The sequence below is a fragment of the Eptesicus fuscus genome, chromosome 24, assembly GCF_027574615.1.
Source record: "Eptesicus fuscus isolate TK198812 chromosome 24, DD_ASM_mEF_20220401, whole genome shotgun sequence".
NCBI lineage: Eukaryota > Metazoa > Chordata > Mammalia > Chiroptera > Vespertilionidae > Eptesicus > Eptesicus fuscus.
In genome coordinates, this window is record NC_072496.1 from 2,009,202 (window position 1) to 2,036,814 (window position 27,613).

The 27,613-nt window shown below is 47.5% G+C and overlaps 1 protein-coding gene across 1 annotated transcript; it reads left to right on the plus strand.

Moving 5' to 3' along the window:
• On the plus strand, nucleotides 1–26,406 carry ZBTB41 (zinc finger and BTB domain containing 41). Its single transcript, XM_054713054.1, has 11 exons — nucleotides 1–82; nucleotides 728–2,322; nucleotides 5,664–5,871; nucleotides 6,782–6,851; nucleotides 7,882–8,029; nucleotides 10,485–10,614; nucleotides 11,595–11,690; nucleotides 13,252–13,358; nucleotides 15,725–15,830; nucleotides 18,563–18,651; nucleotides 20,461–26,406. Exons 2-11 carry the CDS (start codon nucleotides 1,113–1,115, stop codon nucleotides 21,114–21,116), a joined length of 2,820 nt encoding a protein of 939 aa, XP_054569029.1. The 5' UTR covers nucleotides 1–82; nucleotides 728–1,112; the 3' UTR covers nucleotides 21,117–26,406.
• Nucleotides 26,407–27,613: the final 1,207 nt, after the last annotated feature.

Here is a 27,613-nt window from a genome sequence, read left to right on the forward strand (position 1 = left end):
GGAAGTGGGTCGGCGCTGGAGCGAGCGCGCCGGGGAGCGGAGCGCGGCGGCCGGCAGCCAGCGGGGCAGCCCCGGGTTCCCGGTAATGCATCTGCGGGGGCGCTCGCCCGAGGACCCCCGGGGCGTGGGAAGGGGGGCGGGGTGGCCGCCGGCGGGCGCCGTCACCGCCGGGGGCTGGGCCTGCGAGGGCGCCGCTGCGGACGGGGTCGCCCGGGAGGTTGACCCCGCTCGCCCTGCGCGGCGCGCTCCTGGGGTGGCGTCTCCGCCGCGGGGCGCTCCGTGTCTCCCCAAAGTCGGGAGCCTGGCGCGCCCCAGGAAAAGCGTGTGAACGGGGAGACCTTGGACGTCGCGGCGGCGAAGGCCTCATTGTCACCGGCCCGGCGCCCCGGAGCCGCCCGCGGACGCAGCCCTCGCCCACCTGCGCCCTCGGGGGTCGCGGGCGCCCCTCCTTCCCCCCGCGCCCCCCGCGCCCCGTGCGCGCGTCAGGGCCCCCCGGGTGCGCTCGGGCTGCCCCCGCGAGTCCTTTGTGGGTTGTCTCTCCCGACGGGGCCCTCGGTGCTCCCCGCCCCGAAATCTCAGCCCCGGGGGAGCGGACGCGGAGACTTGGCCATCCTTTGGCAGTGATGTCGGAAGGGCTGATGGGCGCGTGGGGTGCGGGGTTTGGGGAGTTTGGGGTGCCTTTGCCATGGAGCTATCTGACGCCCCCGTTCTTCTTACTGTTTTGCAGCTCACGAAACCCTCGGGCACGCCCCTCCAGCAGCCGATCTCCAAGACAATCTATTTGTTTTTTGTTTTTTTTTTTAAATATATATATTTTATTGATTTTTTACAGAGAGGAAGGGAGAGGGATAGACAGTTAGAAACATTGATGAGAGAGAAACATCGATCAGCTGCCTCCTGCACACCCCCCACTGGGGATGTGCCCGCAACCAAGGTCCATGCCCTTGACTGGAATCGAACCTGGGACCCTTCAGTCCGCAGGCCGACGCTCTATCCACTGAGCCACACCGGCCAGGGCAAGACAATCTATTTGTATTTTTATTTTATTTTTTTCCTTGAGACATCCCTTCCGACGCTTATGAAGTTTCTCGTTCCGGAACTGTCGCCCTGCAATGAAGAAAAGGAGAAAGGTGACTTTCAGTCTTGACGAGAAAATCCACCTGGGCTACCGGCACGATTCCCCCGAAGGACATGGACAGGTCGCTGCCGCCGCCGCCTCCGGGGCGTGTGACCCGCTGACCTACGCTCCCTGCGCCCCGAGAACCACCCCGAGACCGGCCCCGACCCCGGAGGCGCTCCGCCGCTGCCAGGACCTGCCCCCTGCTCCCCCCGAGCAGAGGAAGCTCCTGAGCTCCTGGCAGTACCACAGGAATTTGCTCAGGTACCTCAATGCCGACCGGCAGAAGCAGCCATCCTTCTGCGACCTGCTCATCGTGGTGGAAGGGAAGGAGTTCAGCGCCCACAAGGTGGTCGTGGCCGTGGGCAGCAGCTACTTCCACGCGTGCCTGAGCAAGAACCCCGGCACGGATGTGGTCACCCTGGACCACGTCACGCACTCCGTCTTCCGGCACCTGCTCGAGTTCCTCTACACGTCCGAGTTCTTCGTGTCCAAGTACGAGATCCCCCTTGTGCTGGAGGCCGCCAAGTTCCTGGACATCATCGACGCGGTCAAGTTGCTCAACGATGAGAGCGGCGCCCCGTTCCAGTCCCAGCTCCTGGAGGAGTCCTCCCCGGAGGAGACGCTCAGCGAGTTAACTGGAAGGCTCTCCGATAACCATCAGTGCAAATTCTGCAGTCGGCATTTTTGCTACAAGAAGTCCCTGGAGAATCACCTGGCCAAGACGCACAGGTCCCCTTTCCTGGGGAAGAAACATGGGTTAAAAATGCTGGAGAGAGGCTTTTCCGCCAGGAGGAGGTCCAAGAGGAACCGCAAGTTCCCTGTGAAGTTTGACGACACCAGCGATGACGAGCAGGAGAGTGGCGATGGGTCGGACCATTTGATGCAGGACAGTTTCGATAAGGAGAAGTCCGATAGAAATGATTCCGAGGACCCGGGAAGCGAATGCAACGCCGAAGAAAATGTGCTAGAGGAGGAGATGTCCAATGAGTTCTTTGACCTTGAAGAGCAGAGTGACAAGGAGCAGTATGATGCCGGGGAGGAGGAGGAAGAGGAGGAGGAGGAAGAGGAGGAGGAGGAGGAGGAGCCTGAGACGGGCGATTCTGTAGGAAGTATTCACGTGGGGTTGTCTCCCGTGATCATTCAGATAAATAACAAAAAAATCCTGCAGTGTCCTATATGTGATAAAACCTTTGACCGGATAGGTAAGGAAAGAGAGCGTGCCTTCCGTCTCTTAACAATTTAAGTTTGCAGGGGTGTTTTGGAGGCCATGATTGAAAACGAAACTTGGAAAGTCAACTTTAAAAAGAAGACTTCGCTAGCGTGGGTGTTTGATTTTCAGCTCAGATTTCATCCTGTTAGTTTAAATTTGCTGTGACTCAGGAAATAATTTAAGTATGTACAAGGCTTTATTTTCTCTTCCTCGTGCCCTGGCAGTAGGTGACAGGTGATTGGTTCGTGTGTTTGGTTTGAGAAACTCCAGAGCATCAGTTATGAATGTAGAGATTTGATTTATATGCTAATTTAATTTCATAGATAAGTGCTATTTTTGAGTCATTATAGAAAATTGAATTACGTTATATTAGATTTAATTTAGTCATGTGTATGCCATTTCCTCGTGAACTTGGTAATATGTGAGTTAGAAATACAGTCAGTTTTCCAGTGTCTGGCATTGTTTAGAACTGGGAGGTTTCAGATTAGACTGTTCTATAGTTGAGAATAAAACTGTACTGATTGTGATTTGTAGGAAGAGTCTTTAAGAAGTGTCCTCATTAGTAGATTCTTTGGTTGTAATAATGAGTAAATCAACTTTTCCCTTATTAGAAAAGTGTATGTAGGAAATGTGGTCTAACAGCTTAAGTTAGAAATATGTCAGTGAATATTTAAGATATCTAATATTTGCTAGTAAAATAATATTTGAAGGTCTCTTTTATGAACTTTTCTAATGTGAACTTCTAAATTGCAACCATTTATAGTTTCCATATAAATCAAAGTTATGATGAAATTGTGAGATGTATTCTACCACATAAAATGATAAAAGGAACGTGTGAGTACAACCTAACTTTGTAAAACTACTCAGTTTAATCCATCCCCATGTGTCTGGCAGGGTTGAGTTACTCATGCGACTGGTATAGGTGGAAGTTGGTTTTATAAGGTACTAGTGGCCTGGTGCATGAAATTCGTGCATGGGGGGAGGAGTGTCCCTCAGCCCGGCCTGTACCCTCTCCAATCTGGGACCCCCTCAGGGGATGTCCGACTGCTGGTTTAGGCCCAATCCCACAAAACCGGCAGTCGGACATTCCTTTTGCAATCCGGGACCGCTGGCTCCTAACCGCTCACCTGCCTGCCTGCCTGCCTGATCGCCCCTAAACACTCTGCCTGCCAGCCTTCTCACCCCCAACTACCCCCCATCGCTGGCCTGATTGCTCCCAACTGACCCCCCCCCCCTGCCAGCCTGCTCACCCCCAACTGCCCTCCCCTCCTGGCCTGATCACCCCTAACCGCCTCTGCCTCGGCCCCGCCACCATGGCTTTGTCTGGAAGGATGTTTGGAAGGTCTCCCGGTCTAATTAACATATTACCCTTTTATTAGTATAGACTAGGGGCCCAGTGCACAAAATTCGTGCACTTGGCGTGGGGGTGGGGTCCCCTCAGCCCGGCCCTGCACCCTCGCAGTCTGGGAGCCCTCAGGGAATGAGCCAGCAGTTGGACAGACTTAGCGCTGCCACTGCGCGTGCCAGCGGTGAGCCGGCTTCTGGCTAAGCGGTGCTATCCCTGTGAGAGCACACTGACCGCCAGGGGGCAGCTCCTGCATTGAGCGTCTGCCCCCCTGGTGGCCAGTGCGCATCATAGCGACCGGTCGTTCCGTTATTCTGTCGATTTGCATATTAGCCTTTTATTATATAGGATTGGTAATCATTTCCTCTCAAAATATGCGACAGTAGACTGATGGCACAGCAGTGCTAACACCTTTTTGCTTTTTATCATGCCTCTGAATAGTTGTCACTCCAAATGAGAATACTTTTGACAACCCAATTTAATAATTTACTACTATTTTTACTGTGCGGCTCTGAACAAACATGAGTAATATAACTTCTCTTGAGTAATTCCGGGGGAGGGTGCAGAGGAGAGAATGACATTTTTGCATTGAGAGACGTGAGGACATTTCATCTTTCCAATAGATTTTATTTCTTAGACTTTGGATTCTTAGCACATGCCTCCTGTATTCTGCCTTCATTTGACCTAATTTGACTTGAGATGAGGGAGCAGGGAGTCAGTTCACTAATGGCCTTGTAAGCCCAGCACGTAGCTCTCAAAACTGGGAGATGCTTCTGGAGAGGAGTTCTACGGTGAAGTTAGGTGGGGAAAGCCAGGTTACTATAATTATAATTCCCCATCTGTGTTAGCTGTCCAAGTCTGGGTGAAGAAACCTGTTCATTTTGCATAACCAGGCATTTCCTGAAATAATTCCATCACCAGACACTTTTGGGGTACTTCTTTTACGGCCCCAAGAAATGAAAGTTCTTTGCACATAATTTGGGAAAATACTGTTGAAGATGAAGGTCCTGATATTTTAGCTTTTTGCAGCTTTTTTAAACCAAGGGCAGCGCAGGTAATTGTGGGAATAACTTGGTCACATTGCAGACTTATTTCCCGCCTACCTTTCTGAGTGTATTTTACATTACCCCTCCCTTTTATTCCACCCCCTACCCCCCCCCCCCCCTTTAGCCTCATTGGGGCTGGGTTCTTCCCCCCAGTACTTAGAGATTGCAATTGGTATTAGAACATACCGGTTAAAACAGCATGAGCTGTGGGGATGTCCCACTGCCTGCATTTTTGAGTCCAGATCTTGGGCAGGTTCTTGAACCTTCTGTCCTTTGTCAGTCGAGTGGGGTAGATGCCAACGGCACCTTCTCCTGGGGTTATTGTGAGGATCGAATTGCTTACAACGTATGAAACGTAGAAGGTGTTCGAGGAATGCTGGCTGCTCTTGTTATTCATGAATCTAGTGTGGTTGCGTGTCTCTGACGTGCCAGCTGGTGTGAATGCACTTCGATGTTTCCTCCTGTATTCTGTCCCTCCCCTCCGCCCCCAGCGCTGCTCACAACCCGAGGGATTGTGGAACGCCGATCTGAAGCGCAATGTAGCTTAATTCTCTAATTTATAAAGCCTACTCGTTATTTGTGATGTCGGAGAAAAGTCATTCCGCGTTTTACCGTGGGTCACTCAAGCACAGCTGTCTCCTGATCAAGGCCTGCGTTCATTCTCGTCCCTTGAACACAGGGGCAGTGGTGACCCAGGTTTTCGGGGAAGGTGTCTTTTGAGCAGTCAGCTCAAAACAATAAGTCATTGAGGTTTACCAGAGTTACAAGTTTAGGTAAACTTCCTTTAGGTGTGGGTGTGGGTGTGGGTGTGGGTCTGTGTATTAACTAGGCTAATAATCATGAGATTGTCCTCCCCCCCCCCCGCCCCCCGCCCCACTGTCAAATTTCAGTCACTGTGGCGAAGGTACCGAATTTAATTTGGCTCTCTCTTTCTCTTCCCAGGGAAATATGAGAGCCACACACGTGTTCACACGGGTGAGAAGCCCTTTGAGTGTGACATCTGTCACCAGCGCTACTCGACCAAGTCCAACCTGACCGTCCACCGAAGGAAGCACAGCAGCGGGACGGACTTCCATCCGAAGGAGCACAAGTGCCCTTATTGCAACAAGCTGCACGCCAGCAAGAAGACGCTAGCCAAGCACGTGAAGAGGCGAGTACCACCTCGCTCCCGGCACACGCTGTATCGTGCCTTCCGATTTAAACACACAGGCCGCCGGGAGCGGCCGTGGAGGACTTGTCTGCAGTGCTGTCAGACTATACATTTATGAAGCCCCGGCCGGTGTGGCTCAGCGGATAGAGCGTCGGCCTGCGGACCGAAGGGTCCCAGGTTCGATTCCGGTCAAGGGCATGGACCTTGGTTGCGGGCACATCCCCAGTAGGGGGCGTGCAGGAGGCAGCTGATCGGTGTTTCTCTCATTGATGTTTTTAACTGTCTACCCCTCTCCCTTCCTCTCTGTAAAAAAAAAAAAAAAAAAAAAAGAATCAATATAAATTTATTAAGAGCGGCAAATGTTAGTTTGTTGACATTTTTTATTCATGCTGTTGAGACGAAGGCTTTTGACGTTGAAACGCGCTCCTTAGTCTAGACTGTCGAAATTTCAGATACAGCAGTTTAGTTATCTTGTTTTCTGTCTTGGGTTTTGGCAAGCTTGTTTTCAAAATAATATAGTTTTAGAAGTCTAGGAAGCTTATTCCTCATGCTCAACTGTGTCTTTAGTTGATAAAATAAAAATTTGTGAGAGGACACTGTTTAACTCTAAGACATTAAATTTACTGAAATCTGGCCCCCCAAAAAAACAACCCAAAAATTAAGTGAATCACCTTGAATATTATCTCTGAATAGCTAGTTCCCTGAATGTATTTAAAGTCTGTCTAGACTTTTTGACGATTTCGGCATAAATTCAGGCATATGCATTCAATTCTTAACATACTCATGGGTGTCTGTCTGGGTAAGGAAGGAATTCTGTGGGATTCTTGTAATCACTGTTCACAGATTCTATGGAATGTTGATTTAACTAATTTAATCTTTCCTTGATCATCTTTTTCTCTTTCTCTTCCAGATTTCACCCGGAAAATGCACAAGAATTTATTTCCATTAAGAAGACCAAGAGTGAAAGTTGGAAATGTGAGGTAACAGCTTCTAATTTGTGTTAGAAACTAAACGTAACGGCGCCTTTTGGGAAAGTCATTAGACTTGCACGCAACACAAACGTAGCCAGCTGCCTTTTAGGTCTGCCTTTCATGCAGTGACATCCTACGCTGGATAAATTAAGGCTGGTGATGAACCCGACAAATATAGTCTTGGCTTTATTTTGATGTGATCACCATGCCTTGAACTTGAGCTTGCGTATGTTAACTGTGACACCACTAGCGCCCGTGAGTATCAAACCTTAGAACTTCCCCTCCGATCCTGATCATCTGTTGCTACATCACAAGCCACCTCACGACCTCGTGGGCTTAAACAGTCATTTTATTGTCGCTCACCATTTCCTGGGTCAGTCGTCTGAATTTGGGGCGGGACTTTGCAAGGTGATTCTTCTGTCCCACGTGGTTTTAGCTGAGGTCACTCAGTCCTTTGCAGCCAGCAGGTGGTCTGATCTGGTCTGGTCTGGGGCACTTCCAGAGTGGCTCACTCAGCGCTGGCAACTTGGTGTTGGCCGACAGCTGGGAGTTGGGTCAGGACAGCTGGTTGGAGCCCTTGCATCTTCTCTGCTTTGGTCTCTTGGTGGGGCTGCTTGAGCTTCCTTCCGGCATGGCGGCTGGGATCCAAGAAGCCTCGGCCAGAACTAGAGGGCGTTTTAGGCCCCAGAGCAGTCCTTTCAGCACACTTTTTTTAAAAAATATTTTTTTATTGGTTTCAGAGAGGAAGGGAGAGGGAGAGAGAGAGAGAAACATCAACGATGAGAGAGAATCATTGATCGGCTGCCTCCTGCACGCCCCCTACTGGGGATCAAGCCCGCAACCCAGGCATGTGCCCTTGACCAGAATCGAACCCGGGACCCTTCAGTTTGCAGGCTCTATCCACTGAGCCAAACAGGCCAGGGCACTTTTTTTTTTTTTTTAAATCTACTTGAATTTATGGGTTTATTCCTCATCACGAGGTTTGTATTTTAATTTTTAATTCGGGTTCCCTTACATATCTTGTGCGTGTTTCTTTTAGATTTGCAAGAAATATTTTACGCGGAAACCTCACCTGGAGGAACACATGATTCTGCACTCTCAAGACAAGCCTTTCAAGTGCACCTACTGCGAAGAGCATTTCAAGTCACGGTTTGCCCGGTTAAAGCATCAAGAAAAGTTCCATCTGGGTAAGCAGATGCCTTTTTCCAGAAGCAGGGGCAGCAGGTGGGGATCACAGGGTGCTGGGGAGCCTGCTGCTGTCACACCACCGAGGAGGAGGAGGAGGAGGAGGAGGAGGAGGAGGAGGACGACAATCGGGAGGGGTACGGCACGTCCTGCAGTTCCCGGAGACGAGGAAATACGTCTGTTTGTTTATTGTTTCGGTGGCAGATGTGTCCGAGGTTCTAAACTGCATTGATTCACCGTTGATACCAGTAGTCGGATAGCTTTGGGAGTGGTTGGGATATGGCTTCTTTGTGTTGGAAAATTTTTTCAGGGAGTGCAATAGACTTTGTCTGTTTGGAACTCAGGATCGCATTGTGCCGGGAACCAATTCCAGCATGTAATAATTACAAGAGTTCCGTCACAAGGTTGATGGGACTTGGGGGGCTCAACAAGGGTGAGCCACATATGTATTTTACCTGTTGGAAACGGCTAAATGGCACTTCCCCCAAACCTGAATAGGATTGTTAGCTGCCAGACAGCTCAGGGCATTTTATTGCCTCCTGTTGGCCAAACACCTGAACAGCTGTAGGCTATTCCCCAAACTGACAATGCTTCTGTATTCTACCCTTTGAAACCTTACCCTTTGAAGTATATTATCTCCACCTTGCCTTAGGATACATCGTGTTAATAAAAGCAGGGTCCTGAGTCAAGGAGGGGAGTCTTCAGTTCCTTTAGCTGAAGCTCCTCTGACCACCAATGCCTTTCAAAATTATCTTTTGTCTCCGGACTCTTTAATCATCTACGCATCAGCCCCTTTCTCCAGAATGCTGACCCCTTTGTAAGGCTGGGACACAAGAACCACGGCAATATTGGATGAATTCTCTCCCCGTGCTTGTGGGCACAGTGGGGACTTGTGGTCCTGCAGGTCGTGCGGTGAGGTGCAATCACCGTAGTTAATCCCAGGGATGAGTTATTGTCATGCCAGGTGGAGGTCTTTTCCCGCCCTGTCCAGCCTTCCCATTGACAACTCGGATACAGCTACGTGCCTCGTGCTTATAAAATCTGTAGCTAATGTGAAGCTGGTAGGGGTGATAAATACGGTAGAAAATAAAAATGTAAAGAGAAAACTACTGGACAAAAGGTTAAAACAAAGTAAGTTAAATTTATTTAAGGATAAATGCGGAGTCGTCGGCATGGGGACGATCTGACTTTTGGTCATGGGGGACACTGGAATAATCGTCCAGAATCCAAACTCTTGTGTTATAGATGGGATTAATAGCAGAGACTTTCAAGGCACAATCGGAACCCGTGTCACATGACGTGACAGACACCAGTGTAGCATTGAACTATATTAATAACAATATATTGTTCAAAATTAGGAGGTAGTCATTGCACCGATTTTAACTTCATCTGGAGCATGGCATTTCTAGATACCACATTCAAGGTGGAAATTGACAAATATATATTCTAGAGGTGGGCGACTCTGGTGACCGAGGGCCGTACAGTTATGTCACGGAATAAAACGTTTGAAGGACTTAAAACGCTTTGTCTGGGAAATAGAGGTTTTGTCTGGGAAGAGAGATTGACCATCTTTCTCCAAATACTTTGAAGCCTCCATTGTGTGGTGAGGAATGCTTCAGCTTTGCCGTTCCCGTATATAGCACTAGCGTCTGCTGGAGGCTTATTTTTGTTTTTTTGCTTAGACCTCTCTGCATTTGGTAAGTTGTTCTAGCATAGTGTTTCATCTCAGCATGTCTAAGAAGCCGTCGTATGGAAACAGGTTTTGTAGTGACTGTGGCCCGGGTTACATACTATTGTGATATGTGTAATGCAAGAACCGTGGTTGAAGGAACATTCATGACTGCATGTTGCATGCGAGAAATTTCTTTAGACATGAGTTCCAGGAAAAACCGCTTCTGTTGGGAATTGATGGGTCTTCAATTCCATGATTATAAATCTGCCTTTCTAGGAAGAGGAGATAACACTGTAAATAAATGATTGCATGGTGTCATGACATATGCAGTAGTAATTACATATTACTAATAAGGGCATCCACTTATCACATATTGTAAAGGAGAAAACCCTGTGAGTCTCCTGAGGAGGGAGAAACCCAGTTCGTACCACCCATGTCTCCCTCCTTCCCCGCGAGTCTCCTGTGCTGTTCACACAGAACACTTCCTTTCTGAAACTCTGGTCCCCAGACGTGTGCAGGGTTCTCCCCACGGCGACAGGCAGGTCTCTGACACCAGCTGGCCGTCCGCAGCTTCACTCAGCTCTGACACTCTGGCTGGAGACGGTGTCCGATCAGATCCCACAGGTGAAGGGCTCAGTCCCTCAGGCCTGCCCCGCCCCCCGCAGATGCCAGTCACAGCGGTAGGTTCCCAGGTTGCCCGCAGCCTCTCTCGTCGCACACACACCGGGGAAGTCGAACTTGGCATCTCCTCCTCACGCTTGGCTTGCACTGTTCTTCCCTTCCAGGCCCTTTCCCGTGTGACATCTGCGGCCGCCAGTTCAACGACACGGGCAATTTGAAGCGCCACATAGAGTGCACGCACGGCGGGAAGAGGAAGTGGACTTGCTTCATCTGTGGGAAGTCCGTGCGGGAGAGGTGAGGCGTTCCCCACGCACGCGGGAGATCCAGGTGCTGGCGCGTAGAAATAAGAAGTGTCGCGGGTGAGGATCAGAGTGACGCAAGACACGGCGTGCTTGAGCTATGCTTTAACTTCAGGCGTACAGGGGAAAAAAGCATAACTTACGTAAAATGCTGTAGACGACGATAGAAAGTCAGGATGGGTGAGTTTAGATGGTGAATGTGACGTAGGTGCCGTTTTGTCTTTTTCTGAAACCCCCCCCAGAAATACATTGAAGTTGATTCACTTATTTATTTATCTTAAAGACAGTAAGCTACAGAGACCGAGGAGAAAGGTAACAAGAACAACACAGCTTATAGCTAGAAAGCCAGGGGGTCAGGGGGGACCTGACTTGGGTCTCGGAACGAAGGAGGCATCGGAGGGACGGAGAGCCTAGTTGACGTCACAGAACCCACAGAAGGCCAAGGACCAGCAGCCTGGGGTCCCCCTGGAGTAAAGGTGCTTGAGAAGGGAGGTCATTGGATTCTTCCACCCCCCACTCAGGCCATGGCTGCTGGGCCCCTCCCCTCCCCCAGCGTTCTGACTCCTGCAGGCAGCGAGCCCCGGGCCTGATCCCGGCCGACACCCTGGCTTACAGATTCGGTCTTCCAGGCAGATGAGAAAACAGCTCCCGAATTCAGCAGTATCCATTACGTATCTTCTCTTTATTCTGCTCCAAGTTTTGTGTAAGATAGAGAGTTAAATCATGGGCAAAGGAGGCCAAAGTTCAGTTTTTGTACTTTCTGGTTTCTTAAGAGGAGAGAGAAGAACAAGCGTGTGTGTGTGTGTGTGTGTGTGTGTGTGTGTGTGTATGTGTGTGTGTGTGTGTGCCGGTGAGACTGATCCTAGAAGAGGAGTGTTCGCTTGAACACGTTTCTAGGGAGCCTGCTGGGCTCTGTTTCATGTACACACTAGCATTAAGTCTATCTTTCGTTTCAATGTGTATTTTTTAACGTAGAACCACGCTGAAGGAACACATGAGGATCCACAGTGGAGAAAAGCCCCATCTTTGCAGCATCTGTGGGCAGCGTTTCCGCCACGGCAGCTCCTACAGGTGCGTCAGCCCTTTCTCTTCCTAGGACGGGAGCGAAAATGACGACTTTATTTATTTTTTAAACATATTTTATTGATTTTTTTACAGAGAGGAAGGTAGAGGGATAGAGAGTTAGAAACATCGGTGAGAGAGAAACATCGATCAGCTGCCTCCTGCACGCCCCCTACTGGGGATGTGCCCACAACCAAGGTACATGCCCTTGACCGGAATCGAACCTGGGACCCTTCAGTCCACAGGCCGACGCTCTATCCACTGAGCCAAACCGGTTAGGGCTACGTCTTCATTTTAATTCTATTTTCTTACCAGTGGCTTAGTTGTGTGTTGAATTAAAACATTTCTTAGCACTTGTAACAAGCAAAGTTGTGCAAAGGAACTTGTAGACTTCCCCCTACAACTTTGAATATTGTCTTCATTCTGTGCTATAAAATATTTTTAAACATTTCCTCATCACCAAGTCTGCTGGCTGCTCTACTGTCTGAATTGTCATCATTTAAAGATTTATTTCATTACTTTTCTTTGAATCAAAATTTAGTATAACTCTGCTGTTGTAAACTTAGTGTATTTCTTCACTCTCGATTGTCGAAGAATCGTTTGGTATGAAAATATGGCAAAATGGAAAACTCCGGAATTCTCAGTTTTTGAAAGTCTTCATTATTTGAAATTCATGTAATTATTTCTGCAACTGAATCCTTGACCACAGTTGCAGTTTCTGAAAAGTTGCTTTTTTTCCCCTGAATGAATGGGTGACTGTGTCCTGGGAGATACGTGTACAATTTTACTTTTAATTAATGCTCTGAAGAAGGTTAACTTTAAGGCTTTGCTATTTACCTCTCTAAGTTTAAACAGAATGCTTCCCTTTACATGTAATTCAGTCCGTTTACAGTCTTAGTGACAGTAGAATCAGCATGTGTGGGCAACTTGAATGAGAAAGCGATTCACTTCTCTGGGACATACATGGTTGGAGGACGGTGAGGATACAAATAATTCCAGTTAAATCAGTTTTAAGAATGTCAACCTTTTATAATCTGTCCTTGGGTCACTACGAAATGAGCCATACTTTGTTTGGTGAAATGTGAAGAACAGTCGTAAGATGTGATCGTCAGACAGCTGCTTACTTGTACGTTCACTCAGTTCTCGACTGTCGCTTTATCCGCGCTGCCAGTTCTCCGAAAGGGTTCCTCTGATTACCGGCTGTCACTTGCCCCCAGCCGTGTGTGTCCCCCGGGCACCCACCCGTTTGTCTGCGTCCAGTCCTTCTGGGTTCTCTCCCACTTGGGCTGCTCTGAGATACGAGCCTAGCCGTTTGCTAGGTTTAGTGAAGTAGACGGAGGATCTGAAAGGCCAGGAAGCAGTGTCGTCCGGAAGTGCTCCGAGCCTGGGCAGAGCTGAGTGCTTGTTTTGAAGAGGTGAGGAGAGCAGGGAGCCCGGCGTCAGGTGGTCCGAGCAGGAAGGGCTCAGAGTCCTGGAAAGGGGGCCGGAAAGGGATGAGCTGGGAGCAGACCGCCCCGTGGTTCCTCCCGAGTCCCCGTCTCCAGTGCTCTTCAACTCCTCTTCCCCGTAGACTTCACCTACGAGTGCATCACGACGATAAGAGGTACGAGTGCGACGAGTGTGGGAAAACCTTCATTCGCCACGACCACCTGACCAAGCACAAGAAGATCCATTCAGGTGAGGGGTGCTCGGTAAGGCTGTCCCCCAGGCCTTTGTAGGAAGCACCTGAAAAGTACATGCTATCTAATGCTAATTAATGCTCACTGTTCATCTAGTAATTGGGTACATGTAGGCCACTCCTTTGAATGCTGGTTCTAACTACCTTTTTTTAACCTGGCCTGCAGGGGAGGGCAGTTAGGGGCAAACAGACTGGCAGGGGAGCAGTTAGGCATCAGTCAGGCTGGCAGGGGAGTGGTTAGGGTGTGATCAGGCTGGCAGGCAGAAGCGGTTAGGGGCAATCAGGAAGGCAGGCAGGCGAGCATTTGGGAGCCAGCAGTCCTGGATTGTGAGAGGGATGTCCGACTGCCCAGTGGGATCGGGCCTAAACGGGCAGTCGGACATCCCCCGAGGGGTCCCAGATTGGAGAGGGTGCAGGCTGGGCTGAGGGACCTCCCCTCCCCCATGCACGAATTTCATGCACCGGGCCTCTAGTTAGTCTAATAATTGGGTATATGTAGGCCACTCCTTTGAACGCTGGTTCTAACTACCTTTTTTAACCCTTTGCACTTGCTTGCTTTTTTCTCGATTCCTTTATTCTAATGCTAACCGTGTCGAGTCACACTCGACATACGAGTGCAAAAGGTTAAAAAGCATTTGAAAGGGACATACTTTTATGACCTATTTTTTTTTCACTGTCATTTTAATCACGTGGTTGTCTTTAATGACTACAAACTATATTTTAAAATCGTTTTAATCAAATGCTCAACATTTGCATCGTGCACGTTATGTGGATACATGCAGCCGTTGCTGCCGATGGCTCCCTAAAGGGAGACGCCAAGATAATAGTTAGCATTTTGATTGGAGTTGACGGAAGTTAGCGGAACATGGACGCTTGAAGAGACATGATTGTAGCTGCGTGTCGCAGTGAATTTTTGAAACCCCATTTTTTTTTTTTTAAAAAGAGTACCTTAATCATGCTGATTGATTTCAGATCTTTATACCATGTCTGTAATTTTTTATATTCCGGGGATTTCTTCTGTATTTTCCTCTCAGATTGATGTTCAGGAAGTGTTCCAGGAGCCCCCTCTGAGCACAGTGTGGGAAAGGGCCACGTCTGTGTGCTCAGTAGAGCAGGTGACTGTTATTGGTGAACACATTTTTAAACATTCATTTCTTTATTGATTTCAGAGAGGAAGGGAGAGGGAGAGAGAGAGAGGGAAAAACATCAGTGATGAGAGAGAATCATTGATCAGCTGCCTCCTGCACGCCCCACACTGGGGATCAAGCTTGCAACCCGGGCATGTGCCCTTGGCCGGAATCCAACCCGGGACCCTTCAGTCTGCAGGCCGGTGCTCTGTCCACTGAGCCAAACCAGCCAGGGCGGGCAGGTGGCTATTATTATCGTCACTGTACACACGGCTAAGTATCAGGAATACAGCCGGTGGGCCATCACGTTCTGAGGTGATCCCAGTTGCGGTCGGTTGAGTAGCCGTTACCATTTCAAAAGCGTGTTAAAAGTCTTACGAAGTTCCCGCTGGAATTGTACATTTTCATTTTTAGGCGGAGAATTCTAAATTCATAATCCTGGGGGCCATGTAGTTTAACTGTACACTGGTATTGAGAAAGTGATATTGAGAAAGTGATTTTTAATGGTCAGGCCTTTGTAACTGAACATAAGAATAGAGATGAGAAATCGAACTCATCTAGAATTTCCCTTTATATTTGTACTAGAGGCCCGGTGCACGAAATCTGTGCACTGGTGGGGTCCCCAGGCCTGGCTGGTGATCAGGGCTGATCGGGGCCTGCGGGCTGCTGGCCGGGGCCTTCCTTGGTTCCATGCCACCCCTGGTGGTCAGCGCGCTCATCATAGCGAGCGATCAAATTCCTGGTCTCCTGGTCGGACTCCCGAGGGGACACTTTGCATATTAGCCTTTTATATATAGACTTTGGCCCTTTTGTAAATGTGAGAAAACCCCACAGAGGTCAGTCTTTTTAAAGTAGAGTACAAAGATCTGAAAATGTTCAGGTCCTCTCTCAGATAGTAAGACAGCCTCGTCTTGATTCAATGTATGTTCACTTAAGATGTCCCCTCCCCCGCCACCCTGGGTTTTGAAGTAATTTCATTTATCTTGCTCTGTTACATTGAAAGGTGAGATTTGGAGTCTGCAGCAAAAGGCTGCTGACATAGGGGATAGAGTTCACGTCCATGAAAATAAGCGTAGATTCATTGACAAAAGGTATTTGAGGAAGGAATGAGAAGCAAATATATTGCCCAGAATTAAGGGTGCCTTTCCTTTCCCCATGTCATTTTCCTGTTTGGTAATTTATTTCTGGGGGGGGAGAAACTGAAGTGCGTATTATAATCAAGTACTTGGGTCTTTAAGGTGAAAAGGCTCATCAGTGTGAGGAATGCGGGAAATGTTTTGGCCGTCGGGACCACCTCACTGTCCATTACAAGAGCGTGCACCTGGGAGAGAAAGTGTGGCAGAAGTAAGTGAAAAGGCAGTTTCTCATCAGGGCCGCATCGGATCAGCCTGGGTTGGAGGAGCGTTACGAGGCGTCTCCGTTTATGCCGTTTCGTTGGGGACAGGTGGGCTAACCAGCTCTCTCTCACTGCCGTAGCTTCTCTGCAGCCCTATGGGAATTGAGCAAGGCATGCCTTGGTACTGGTTCTCGGTTGTTCAGAAGCTAGGAGGTGGGGGACATTGAACTTAAGGACGAACGTAAACGCTCGGCACTCTCTGGGGATTCGTGTGTTTGGCTGCTGTGGCTCTTGGCGCATATAACACTGCCTGTGTGTTATACTTAACTAGAGGCCCAGTGCACGAAATTCGTGCACTCCGGCAGGGCCGTCCCTCAGCCCGGCCTGCGCCCTCTTGCGTTCCAGGAGCCCTCGGGGGATGTCCAGCTGCTGCCACCACTGCTGCGCTCGCCAGCGTGAGCCCGGCTTCTGGCTGAGTGGTAATGCCCCTGTGGTAGCCCACTGACCGCCAGGAGGCAGCTCCTGCATTGAGCATCTGCCCCCTGGTGGTCAGTGCGTGTCATAGCGACCCGGTTGTTCCTGGTTGTTCCGCCATTAGGGTCAATTTGCATATTACCCTTTTATTATATAGGATGAGACAGCAGTTACTGGGAATGTTTGTAGCCAGAACTTAAATCGTTTTAACCACACGAAGCACGTAACATGGCATTTTATTTGAAGGAGGCATGCATGGTCCTGATGACCCACTTTTTAATACGATTTAGCGATCCAAGCTTAACTGAGTTGTCGCGTGTAACATGTTGAACACTTTTATGCTCTTTGATGAGGTATTAGGAGCAAGTGCTGAGTAGTAGACGTGGTCTGAGGTGCCAGGACACTCAGTTGCCAGACTGAGCATGCTCCACAGCATCTGTAAAGGCAGAAGCTGCAGACTGGCCGGAGGACCACGAGGCAGGCGGCTTGCATCCTTGGCTCATTTTCTTTTCTTTTCTTTTTTTTTTTATAATATATATTTTTTATTGATTTTTTTACAGAGAGGAAGGGAGAGGGATAGAGAGTTAGAAACATCAGTGAGAGAGAACCATTGATCAGCTGCCTCCTGCATACCCCCTACTGGGGATGTGCCCTCAACCAAGGTACATGCCCTTGACCGGAATCGAACCTGGGACCCTTCAGTCCGCAGGCCAACGCTCTGTCCACTGAGCCAAACCGGTCAGGGCCCTTTGCTCATTTTCATGCATTGGTGTGGTGCTCCCTTCGCTGACCTTGTTCAGGGATCCACTCATTGAATCAGTGTGTTCAGAGGGGTCATTGTACTCTGGGCTCCCAAGATGCCAGCAGGCTCTGAAGGGCTGGGCCGTGAAAATACCCACGATGCCACGCAGAGAAGGAAGTCAGAGCCTCAGCATCCTGTGCGAGTGGGCGGAAGATGGGCCCGCACGCCCACTGCTCCAGAGTCACAACCCCTTATGCCCTTAAAGATGGTTCAGGACCTCGGGAGCTTTTGTTTATGTACTTAGAACATAGATGCTCTATTACATATAGTTTAGATAAATTATATGAATCCTTAGAAATTAGAATGAGAAAAATGTAAGTTCTTATTGATTAATTTATTTAGTAATGACATGGCCATTCACATGCTCACGCAAATAGCAATTATGTGAAAAATAAGTCCTTCACAAAACAAAACTATCAACAGAGTGGTATTGTTTTACATTCTTGTAAATCTCTTCCACGGGCTAAGAGCTGGATTGTCCTATCTGCTGACGTGTGTTATTTTGGTTGAAGGAAATCTAGCCTCCTCAGATACACAGCTGGTAAAAGGAGGGGTCTTTCTTTTTAAAAAAATATTTTATTGATTTTTTACAGAGAGGAAGGGAGAGGAATAGAGAGCTATAAACATCGATGAGAGAGAAACATCAACCAGCTGCCTCCTGCACACTCCCTACTGGGGATGTGCCCGCAACCAAGGTACATGCCCTTGACCGGAATCCAACCTGGGACCCTTTGGTCCGCAGGCCGACGCTCTATCCACTGAGCCAAACCGGTTAGGGCAGGAGGGGTCTTATCCTAGCCCTTTTCTTAGATAATTGTGGATGTTATTCGTGACAGCCACACTATAAAACTCAGCAAGTGGTAGCTTCGTGAGGGCAGGAGCAAGCTGGGACCTGAACAAGATGCATCAAGTTCTATCCGCTGATGCCTGTCACCTCTTGGTCGGTCTGGCACTTTGAATGGGTGTGTTACCTACATGATACTGTCGTACCCCGCATTCGTCATTCGGAAAATGGGGGCTCCCTGAGCTACAGGTTTTCCAGTGTTAGTATATTTCACAGGACGGGGTCAACAAGTCACGTTTGCTAATACTTCCTCCAGAGTTCCAGAGTGGAGTGCAAGGACCCTGCCAAGATCAAGGGCAAATGCAGATTTCCCCCAAGCCTTACATTAGCTTGAATGCTCCAATTTTATCAGCAACAAGTATTGTCAGTGTCTTCCCCTGGAAGGGACAGGCTCACCTCATGCAATTGTTGAGAAAGTACCTGCCAACACACTCACGTCTGTAACTGCAGGTTGTCTTTCGTTCTTTCGAGTTACGTGGTATTTATTCCACGAAGACAGTGGCCACGTCAGCACCCAGCTCGGTCTCACAGGTGCTTGTCTGACACCATTGTACCTCGATTTGTGGTGTATTGTTTATTGAAATGACGCTGAGAAAACTCAACCCTTTTTATTTCCTTAGATATAAAGCCACCTTTCATCAGTGTGATGTCTGTAAGAAATTTTTTAAAGGCAAATCAAGTCTCGAAATGCATTTTCGGACGCATTCAGGTAAAACTTAATGGGTAATTTTATTATATAATGTATACATATACATATATATATGTTTGTGTATTATTCAGGAGTAAAATAGAGGCATTTAAACTTTGTTGTTCTCAGTTAAGTTGTTTTGTTTTTCCCCCCATTAAGATTTTTACTCCTTATATAAAGTTTGATGTTATCAATGAGCAATACTCTGGTCTTCCATTCTCTATGATACTAGAGGCCCGATGCACGAAATTCGTGCAAGAGTAGGCCTTCCTTCCCCTGGCTGCCTACACCGGCTTGCCTCTGGCACCCGGGACCCGTGCTTCCCTCGCAGCCCCGGCTTCGTCCGGAAGGTTGTCCGGAAGGATGTCCGGTATAATTAGCATATTACACTTTTATTATCATAGACTAGAGGCCCAGTGCATGATTGAATCATGCACATGTAGGGTCCCCTACATGCTTTCGCTTTCGATCACGGGGGAGCTGGGTGCCTGTCCGCTGGTGCACCAGGCCTTTCAGAAACCTCCAGCACGGCGAAGGCTTCTGAAAGGCCTGGTGCCTGAGCGGACAGGCACCCAGCTCCCACACTTTTGCTTTTGATCGCTGGTGCACCAGGCCTTTCAGAAGCCTCCAGTGGGCCGGAGGCTTCTGAAAGGCCTGGTGCCAGAGCAGACAGGCACCCAGCTCCCCCGCTTTTGATGGTCCGCGGTGGGATGTGAGCTCACTGCCCCAGAGGCCCCTTCTGTGCCACAGCACAGCCATGGCGCAGACGCTGAGCTCGAGCCGCCGCTGGCGACGCGAGCTCAGCATCCCACCGGCCCAATTGGCCCCCCCGAGTCCCGCCCCCCCGCGCCTCCTGGCCAATCGCGGGCATAGCGAAGGTACAGTCAATTTGCATATTTGTCTATTATTAGGTAGGATAAGCGTTCATGCTGTGAATATCATTCTGTACAATTAGGGGAAAACTTTCCTCATCGGGAATTTACTCAACGCTTGGCTCTCCTTCCCCTCTTTTCTGCTTGTTGATGGTTCCTCTGTATCTGTGAACTCTCTAAAGACATTTATTTTCTTGCCTTTGAAAAAAGTAATTCCAATATGGCCTCATTGCCTCGCCTACCAGTGCCCGCGTGTCCTTCCCCTCTGCCCGGTCAGCTGTCACTCGCGGGCCGGCCGAGGAGAATGGCTTGCTTCCGCTGCCGCCCTGCTGTGCAATACCGACTGCGCATGGCGGAATCTTCCCTGTGCGCCCTCGTTTGACGTCTCATGTAAATTAGGAGTTTTTCGTGCTCTTCCTCTTTCTTTTTGAGAAAGGGGCTCCTTTATGCGTTTCAGCTGCTTTGTTTTATATTTCGTCTGAGTGTTGTCAGGCGGCTGTTCCGGAAAAGAAAAATAATTGCGCTCATAAATACCAGAATGGGGGAAATAACTGGATTTGGGTAATTCCAACAGCCAAGAATTACAGGAAAGAATTTATGAAAAGCAAAACCACACCTCCCTCCAAATGAAGAAGCCCTAATCTGGGGGTACACAGAGGCCACTGTGAGAATAAAGGAGAGTGAAAGCAAGCCATGATGATGACGGCCGAGGCTAACTGCTCATAATTGGGAAGCTTGCTTAAGGTTTGTCTAGTAAGTGGCACAGCCAGAATTCAAACCCACATCTTTCAACGTTGGAGCCCCTTCTCTTGACCAGCTCCCTGTTTTGTGATAGCACGTAACATTACTGTTTTGATCAAGTTCTTGTAAGAATCCGCATGGGAAATTGGCTACTTAAAAACCATTGTCTTCCCAAGCCAGTGCATTTTGACACGTCACTTCATTTTCGTCCCTGCAGGTGAAAAGCCATACAAGTGTCAGATCTGCAATCAGTCTTTCAGAATTAAGAAAACCTTGACCAAGCACCTGGTCATTCATTCCGACGCCCGGCCTTTCTACTGTCAGTACTGTAACGCGACGTTCAAGCGGAAAGACAAGCTGAAGTACCACACCGACCACGTGCACGGCATCAAGTCCCCCGACGACCCCCCGAGCGCTTCCGAGGAAAAGCTCGCGGCCTTGCCCGTGCAGTACGCGTCCGACGACAAGATCTTTCAGGCGGACACGAAGCAGTACCTGGACCAGGCCAAAGCCTACCCGACGGAAGACAAGGCGATGTTACCGGACGTGTCCGCCGAGGTGTGTGTGCCCGTCACGCTGGTTCCCGTGCAGATGCCCGACGCCCCGAGCGATCTGGGGCGGCACGGCGCCCCCCTCCCACCGCCCTCGCACGACATCCTGTCGCCACAGCCGCCGCCCGCCGACTACCCCCGGGCAGCTGACTTAGCTTTTCTGGAGAAATACACTCTGACTCCCCAGCCGGCAAATATCGTTCACCCCGTCCGCGCTGAGCAGATGCTGGACCCTCGGGAACAGTCCTACCTCGGGACGCTGCTGGGCCTGGACGGCGCCGCGGCCGTGCAGGGCCTCTCGGATGCCGAGCATCACTCGTGAGGAAGGTCAGACGTTCCGCCGGCTGGTTGGACGCTCACGAGCCGGCCGCCGGGCGAGGATGGCTTTCCCATGAGCAGGCCTGCTATTTCCTTCCTTTTCAAGTCCTCAGAGCCGTCGCAAATCAAGAAAAAAAAGGTATCTCTGTTTACTGAACACGTGAATATTTGGACACGTTTCGAGGTATTTGAAGTGAACATTTTTGTGATTTTTAAAAGATTATTTAGCGCTAATTTTAACGGAATCTCAAACTTTTCAAAACGATTAGCTGTTGACATGATGTCGTTTTGTTTTTTTGAATCATCAGTGGAAATTTTATTCTTCTCTAGTCTCATTCCTCCTTTCTCCCTTCCCCATCTTCCAAACGAGTTTAAGGACCACGGAGGCGTGAAGAAAGAATTTATGAGAGTTTACTGATAATCGCGGCCCTTCCTCATCCGAACTAAGATTCGTTATTATTTCCTCCAGGTTTCTGGAAATGGGCATCAGGAATTTGAATTTATAAGGAAGTCTTGGGTATTTCTGTGTTGCTTCTTAATCTGGTTGTCTGGTCATTTTAGGTTGTCATTATCCTTCGGTCTTTTGACAAACTCCAAGCCAGAAAGCTAACTGGTGTCAGAGGAGCGTGTGCAGTGAAATGCAGAATTGAAATAATTACCCAAATTACTGGTTTTTGCCTATGCTCTGCTTCAGTTAATATGAATAAGAAATGCAAATGTAGATCTAGGCATTAAATGACACAATTGATAATGTGTAGAAAGCAAAACGTGATGGTATCGTTCAAGGTACGTTCACCTTCCGTATTTGCCATTTATTTCACATTAACATATCACAGCATATATTTTCATCTCACTAATTAATGAAAGGTAATGAACAGGTTATTGTGGTCTCGTTGACCTTGGCTAACTGAAACTCCAGGAAACAGAACCGAGATATTCCACACGTAGTTGTTAGAAAAGCTGCCAAATTATACCCTTGTGTGTCTATCTAAACTCACTGTTGTTTAATCACAGGGAACCACTGTGTGTATACAAATGGACATGGAATCCAGATTTACCTCTGCTTTTCACAGAAGCCTAAAGTCTAATTATCCTTGATTTTTATTGTTGTCTGAGACACAAGTTGAGTACTTGGTGAAAGGAAATGGCAGTTACAGGGACTCCTCACTGATTGAAATTAATTGAGGAAACAGTCAGTGAAATACTTTAAAGATGTGCACTTTTCCTATCTCCAGGTCAATTTAAACGTCAGCTAGGATACTGTTTCCTAGTAGAGCTGCTGGGAGGATCAGAACAGGCAGGTTTGATCTTCCTTAGCACGTCATTTTTTGTAAACTAGTGGAAAATAGCAATGTTAAGCATTTGCTATTTCCCTTCCGTTTACACTCCCTAATTGCTTTAAGCACTTTTTTTTAAATGTAAACTGTAATGTCTGGCCCAGCCCTTGTGAAAAAAAAAATCACAAATAAAATAATGACGTTTTAATAAAATTTAGCCACTTAATGGGGACATGTGTTGCTGAAGCACTTAAGAAAGGAAGGTACTTGACAGTTTGTCGTACTCGTGGGAATAGGAGAAAAAGTGTTGAGGATTGAGGCACTTGACCCAAGTAGCTCTTGTAAATAAGAAAACCAACCTGAGTTTTGCCTCAGTTGTGAAGATTTGGTTATAATCATTCTAGGACCAGTAGATATAATTAATGCATTATTTCTCCTTTTCGACACATTCTTTTGTGTGGAAATGATCATCTATCTGGGTACTTACATGACTGAACTTGACAAGATGAGGTACTGTTAGTCGGTTAGTCTTTCAGATCGACTTTGAGAAATACGTATCCTTACGATCTACACTAATAAAAGAGAAAGATGCAAATTGACCGCACCTTCGCGACGCCCACCAGCCAATCAGGAGTGAGTATGCAAATTAACCCAACAAAGATGGAGGGTTAATTTGCATACGCAAGCGCCGAGCGGCCGGGGGCGGGGCGGGATGCTTGTGTCGTTGCCATGCGCTGCCCCAGCCGCTCCAGGCCTCTGGGCAGCGTGGGAAGGCGGAAAGGCGGCTCCGGGCCAGAGCGAAGGCGGTGCCGGCGGCCAGGGGAAGGAAGGCCCATTCTTGCACGAATCTTCGTGCATCGGGCCTCTAGTTTTTAACATAAAGCACAACACGGCTTTGAACTAAAAAAGTTCCTCTTTTGAAAAGAAATCATACCTAGCAGTGTACCCTGCCTCGCCTAATAGCCATGTGGAAGACTTGGGGCTTGCATAAAGGCAGATGGTCTAGACGTGTGTGTGTATGCGGTGTATTCTGTTTGGTAGCAGGACAAAAGGGTGTTGCATTTTTCACATTGAAAAGAATACTTTGTTTTTCAAAGGTATTCACTTTAGGGTCCTTTTAATAATCTCCTCATGGTTTTAAATACATGCTTTGATGGTAGGAATTGGTGTACAGTAGGCAACTTTTCTGGAACGCATCTTTTCTGTAAAATGAAATGCAAATCTATTTAGTTATCGTAGGTCACTACCCTTGAATAGAGGTTTATAAATTGCTTTCGCAAGTTATCTCATGTCTCAACTTCAGAGCGAGCTCTGAGGGAGAGTTGGAGGTGCTGTCTTCCCAGTTTTCGGAGAGAGAGTCCGAGGCGGAGGATGCAGTTAAGCCCCCATCGTTGATGAGTGGGCAGGTACCAGTTTCTAGAGAAGGACACATGGCATCCGTCGTGCCTCCCAGGTGCCAGGCACTGCGTCTTCTCACATCACCTTCAACAGGCTGGGCGGGGAAGGGTGACTCTGATGGAGAGAGAGCGTCTCAGCGGAGGAACAAGCAATCAATCACAATCTGCTGCCTCTTAATTTCCAGATTGGAGTCTAAGCAACGTTAAATTGGTGAAAACCTCATAGATTTGGGCAAACTGAATGTATATAGTTCTTAAAGTTGGCACAAGAAATATGAAATGAGGCCTACTCTTTTCATTTTAACCTTTTGTACTATTTGGGAGTTTTGGGGACAAATGCCCCATGAACTCTAAAATACCTTACTTCTGTACCTGTACTTAAATTCTGAATTTTGCAACTAAGCTTAGCCTCATTCAGAATTTTTTTATTTTATGAGCATAATTTATTGTTTTAAATTAATGTTTTAGCTGATAGCAGTTAGCACTTAATATGTAAGTGGAATAATTTATTAAAGGGTAGAGATTTGTTAACCTGATCGGTTTTTACTTAAATGCACCAAAGACTTTAGTAGGTATTACAGTAGTTCAAAAGAATTTAAATTCTTTGTTGTTCGAATAAATATTTGTCCAAAGAAGCACAGTTGAAGTCCTAGGCTTATGGATTTTAAAAAAAATTGTTAGTTCGAATACTAAGATTAAGTGTTTGTGTTTATATGTATAAAAATAAGAACAGAAGAAAGTGCTCTGGGAATAGTCATACTGACAAATGAATTACAAGTAAGAACGCTGTTTTTCTCAGTTTAATTCATAGAATGTTATCTTAAGTGAATCACTATTAAATGCATAACAATAAGCTTATTTTTTACACTACACTATTAAAATCATTTGCCTTAGATTTTTTTTCTTTAAGACAAGTTGAAGTTATTTTTGTATGAAACACTCCACCTATTTTTTTTGCAGTCTAAAATACCCTTTAAGATTAGGGTTTGCTCTTCATCCAGCAAGATTTAACCAACTGATCTTGGCATCCTTTTTAGTAATTTAGTCATTTATTGCCAGGAGGAGGAGGAGTAGGGTTTAAACTGGTGCTTTACCCAGTAACTTCCTCTCGAGTCACGTTAGGTACACTAACAATGTCCTGTCGACCTTTTGAAAGTGTCACAACATCCTAGCGGAGTAACTGCAAACTGTTTGTTAGTTCAGGGCCAGTAAAACAATCACGCATTGCTTGTCATTCTACGGTTGCAAACAGATTCAAGACACAGCTAGACTGCTAATGTTGGCAGGTTTGCGTTTTCCTCCTTCCAGATCATTCGACCGGGCCCTGGGGGCAAGTCAGACTCGGGGCACTAGCTCTTTGACCGTCCGGTCTGGCTTGAATGCTGCGTGCCTTTTCCCGGCGTTGTAGTTGCTCCGCGTGGCTTCCGCCGGCCAGCGCGTGCTGGCCGATGGAGGGTTTTCATTTGGTGGTTGTTCTGGGCCTGACGTTTGTGTGGCCTGCTGGTCAGGCAGCACTTCATGGTATGTTTTTTAGGTTGCTTTATCTTTATGTAAGGAAACAGGCACTAGCGTACTTGTGTGAATGTTTGATGTTTTGTGTTTTTTTTTTAATGTCTATTTTGGCTTTATAGTCACTGCAATGACACTCCCAGGCCTGGCTCTATACGCTTCTTAGAGGAATCGAACAAATAAAATAAAATGAGTTGTGTCTGTCTGTCTGTCTCCTCCTCCCCCCACCCCCCTCCCCCAAGTTTTTTAACAAGAATCAGTCACCATAACCACACAGCTCTAGACTGAACGGCTTCTGATTTCAGTTTGCCTGAAACTGGACAGGAAGAGGGGATGGCTTGAGGTGAGTCTCCCCTTAGGAGCAGGAACAACCCAGCCAACATACAACTCGAGTGTGTCCACTCGGGAAGAGTGAGGACTTTTGAGAGTCGCGTTTGGATTACTGGAAGATTCAGTGCCAAATTGAACATGGTGAGAATGTGCAAGAAGCAAGTGGCAGCTCTAAAACTTGAAATAGGGTAATGGGCAAGTGTTACTTGCTGTTAGAGCGAATGATGGGTCATGTGAGAATAGTTTCCTAACCAGTTTAGAAAATTAGACAGTTCTTCCTTAGATCCTTCACTTGCTTTTGCCAAGTCTCTTGGTCAAGTCTGCAGCGGTTTCTTGAGGGGGATCGGCCTCTTCATTTCCTTCCAAACTATTTCTACTGAACGGTCCTCTTATGCTGGAATTTTAGCATGCTCTCTGCACTTCGGAAGTAGCCTCGAGAAGACGGAAGTAATAGGATTAGCTTGTAGGGTAGATGAGAGATTTTGGGAGAGACAAAGCTTATGTTTTGTTTACTCTTCATACGTCAACTTGCTGTGTATTGATTGATCTTAAGTCTATGACTATTGGAAAATTCCCAAAGAACCTACATTTTAGCCTCTGTAGCCATTATATAAACAGAAACGAAGACTCTATTCACGGAATAGAGGTTATACAGAGATGGACATACCTCCTTTTTTTTTTTTCTTCCTCCAAATTCTTAAGTAAAGAAGTATTTTCAGTGCTTGCATTACGTTTGGAAATGCCAAAACATTTCTTGAATAAAGAGCATGTGCACTTCTCATGGCTATTTCTCCTCTTTGCTCGGTATTCCCGCTTGCAGTAAAAGCACACTGTGGTGTCATTACAAAACTTTTATTCCTTCCAACAGTCGGAGTTGACTTACAGATGAAACCGGAGAACCGCTGATGAGTGTGGCCGCCAAAAAATCGAGTACAGAGCTGAGCGCTGAACTGCTCCACGTGTAGGGTACATGTTACATGTTACGATGAAGGGGCTTTATGGTCATTCAAGTGAAACGCTTTCGAACTTAGTTCTCCGTCTCAAACCCTAAGTTGTGTTTTAATCATTAAGGACACGTTTCAGAGCAGTTACCAAGAGAAACCTAAAGTACCAACAGGCATCATAGTGTCGATCTTGTGTAACGTTCTACCGTGCGAGTTTTCTGGATACTTGGGCTGTCTCGTGTTTCCTAAGTGCACATGTCTTTACAGAAAAGGCCCCCCCTCTGTGACCACTAGGAAGTGTGTTGTATGCGGAACTAGTTCTCTGTTGTTTTGATACTTCAAATAAAGTTCTTGGGTCTTCGCGAAGCGGATCGAGGTCGTGTGGAACAGTTTCTCAGCCTGGGCATGCAGTCCCCTGCAGGCCTGGGTGAGTCCAAGACCGCAAACAAATGGAAAACCGAGCATTCCGGGGGCGCACCTAATGTCAGTTTTATTTCTCACCAGCTAGATATTTTACATACTAAATGTATTAAATGATGTAGTGGTTTTTCAGTGGCCAATGAATATGCGCTTACATATTAACAATGACTAGTAAACGAAATGAACTACGCTGTTGAGCTGAAACAAACCTTTCAGTGACTGTCAGAAGGCTTGTATTTGCAATGTTAACCTGAAGAATGACAGTCACTGTATGAAATAATACAAGTTAAGTGTTTTTGAAATGATCATTCATGCTAACATTTTTGCTTAAAAAACTCTGTAGTCGTGTTCTCATTGTACACCTGTCTTAACGGGGTCAAAACACCGCTGTAACCATTTTGTTCAAATATTGTTAAGGTAACGGTTCCACTTCAGGCCCCATTTGGTATCAGTGAATATAATGTCCTGTCTCACCTTCCTCATTGCCTTCCAACCAGGGATGTTTTTCTGACATCGTTTGTGTATCCATACCCATACATATTTTTAAAATTTCCACCTGGCTGGCATGGCTCAGTGGTTGAGCATCGACCTATGAACCAGGAGGTCACAGTTCGATTCTCGGTC

What these genes read in the sequence shown, in the direction of transcription:
- ZBTB41 (XM_054713054.1), top strand. Translation starts at nt 1,113, where the DNA reads ATGAAGAAAAGGAGAAAGGTGACTTTCAGTCTTGACGAGAAAATCCAC. An exon ending in GTGAAAGTTGGAAATGTGAG is followed by an intron (nt 6,852 to 7,881) that starts GTAACAGCTTCT and finishes TGTTTCTTTTAG; the next exon opens with ATTTGCAAGAAATATTTTAC. An exon ending in TCAAGAAAAGTTCCATCTGG is followed by an intron (nt 8,030 to 10,484) that starts GTAAGCAGATGC and finishes CTTCCCTTCCAG; the next exon opens with GCCCTTTCCCGTGTGACATC.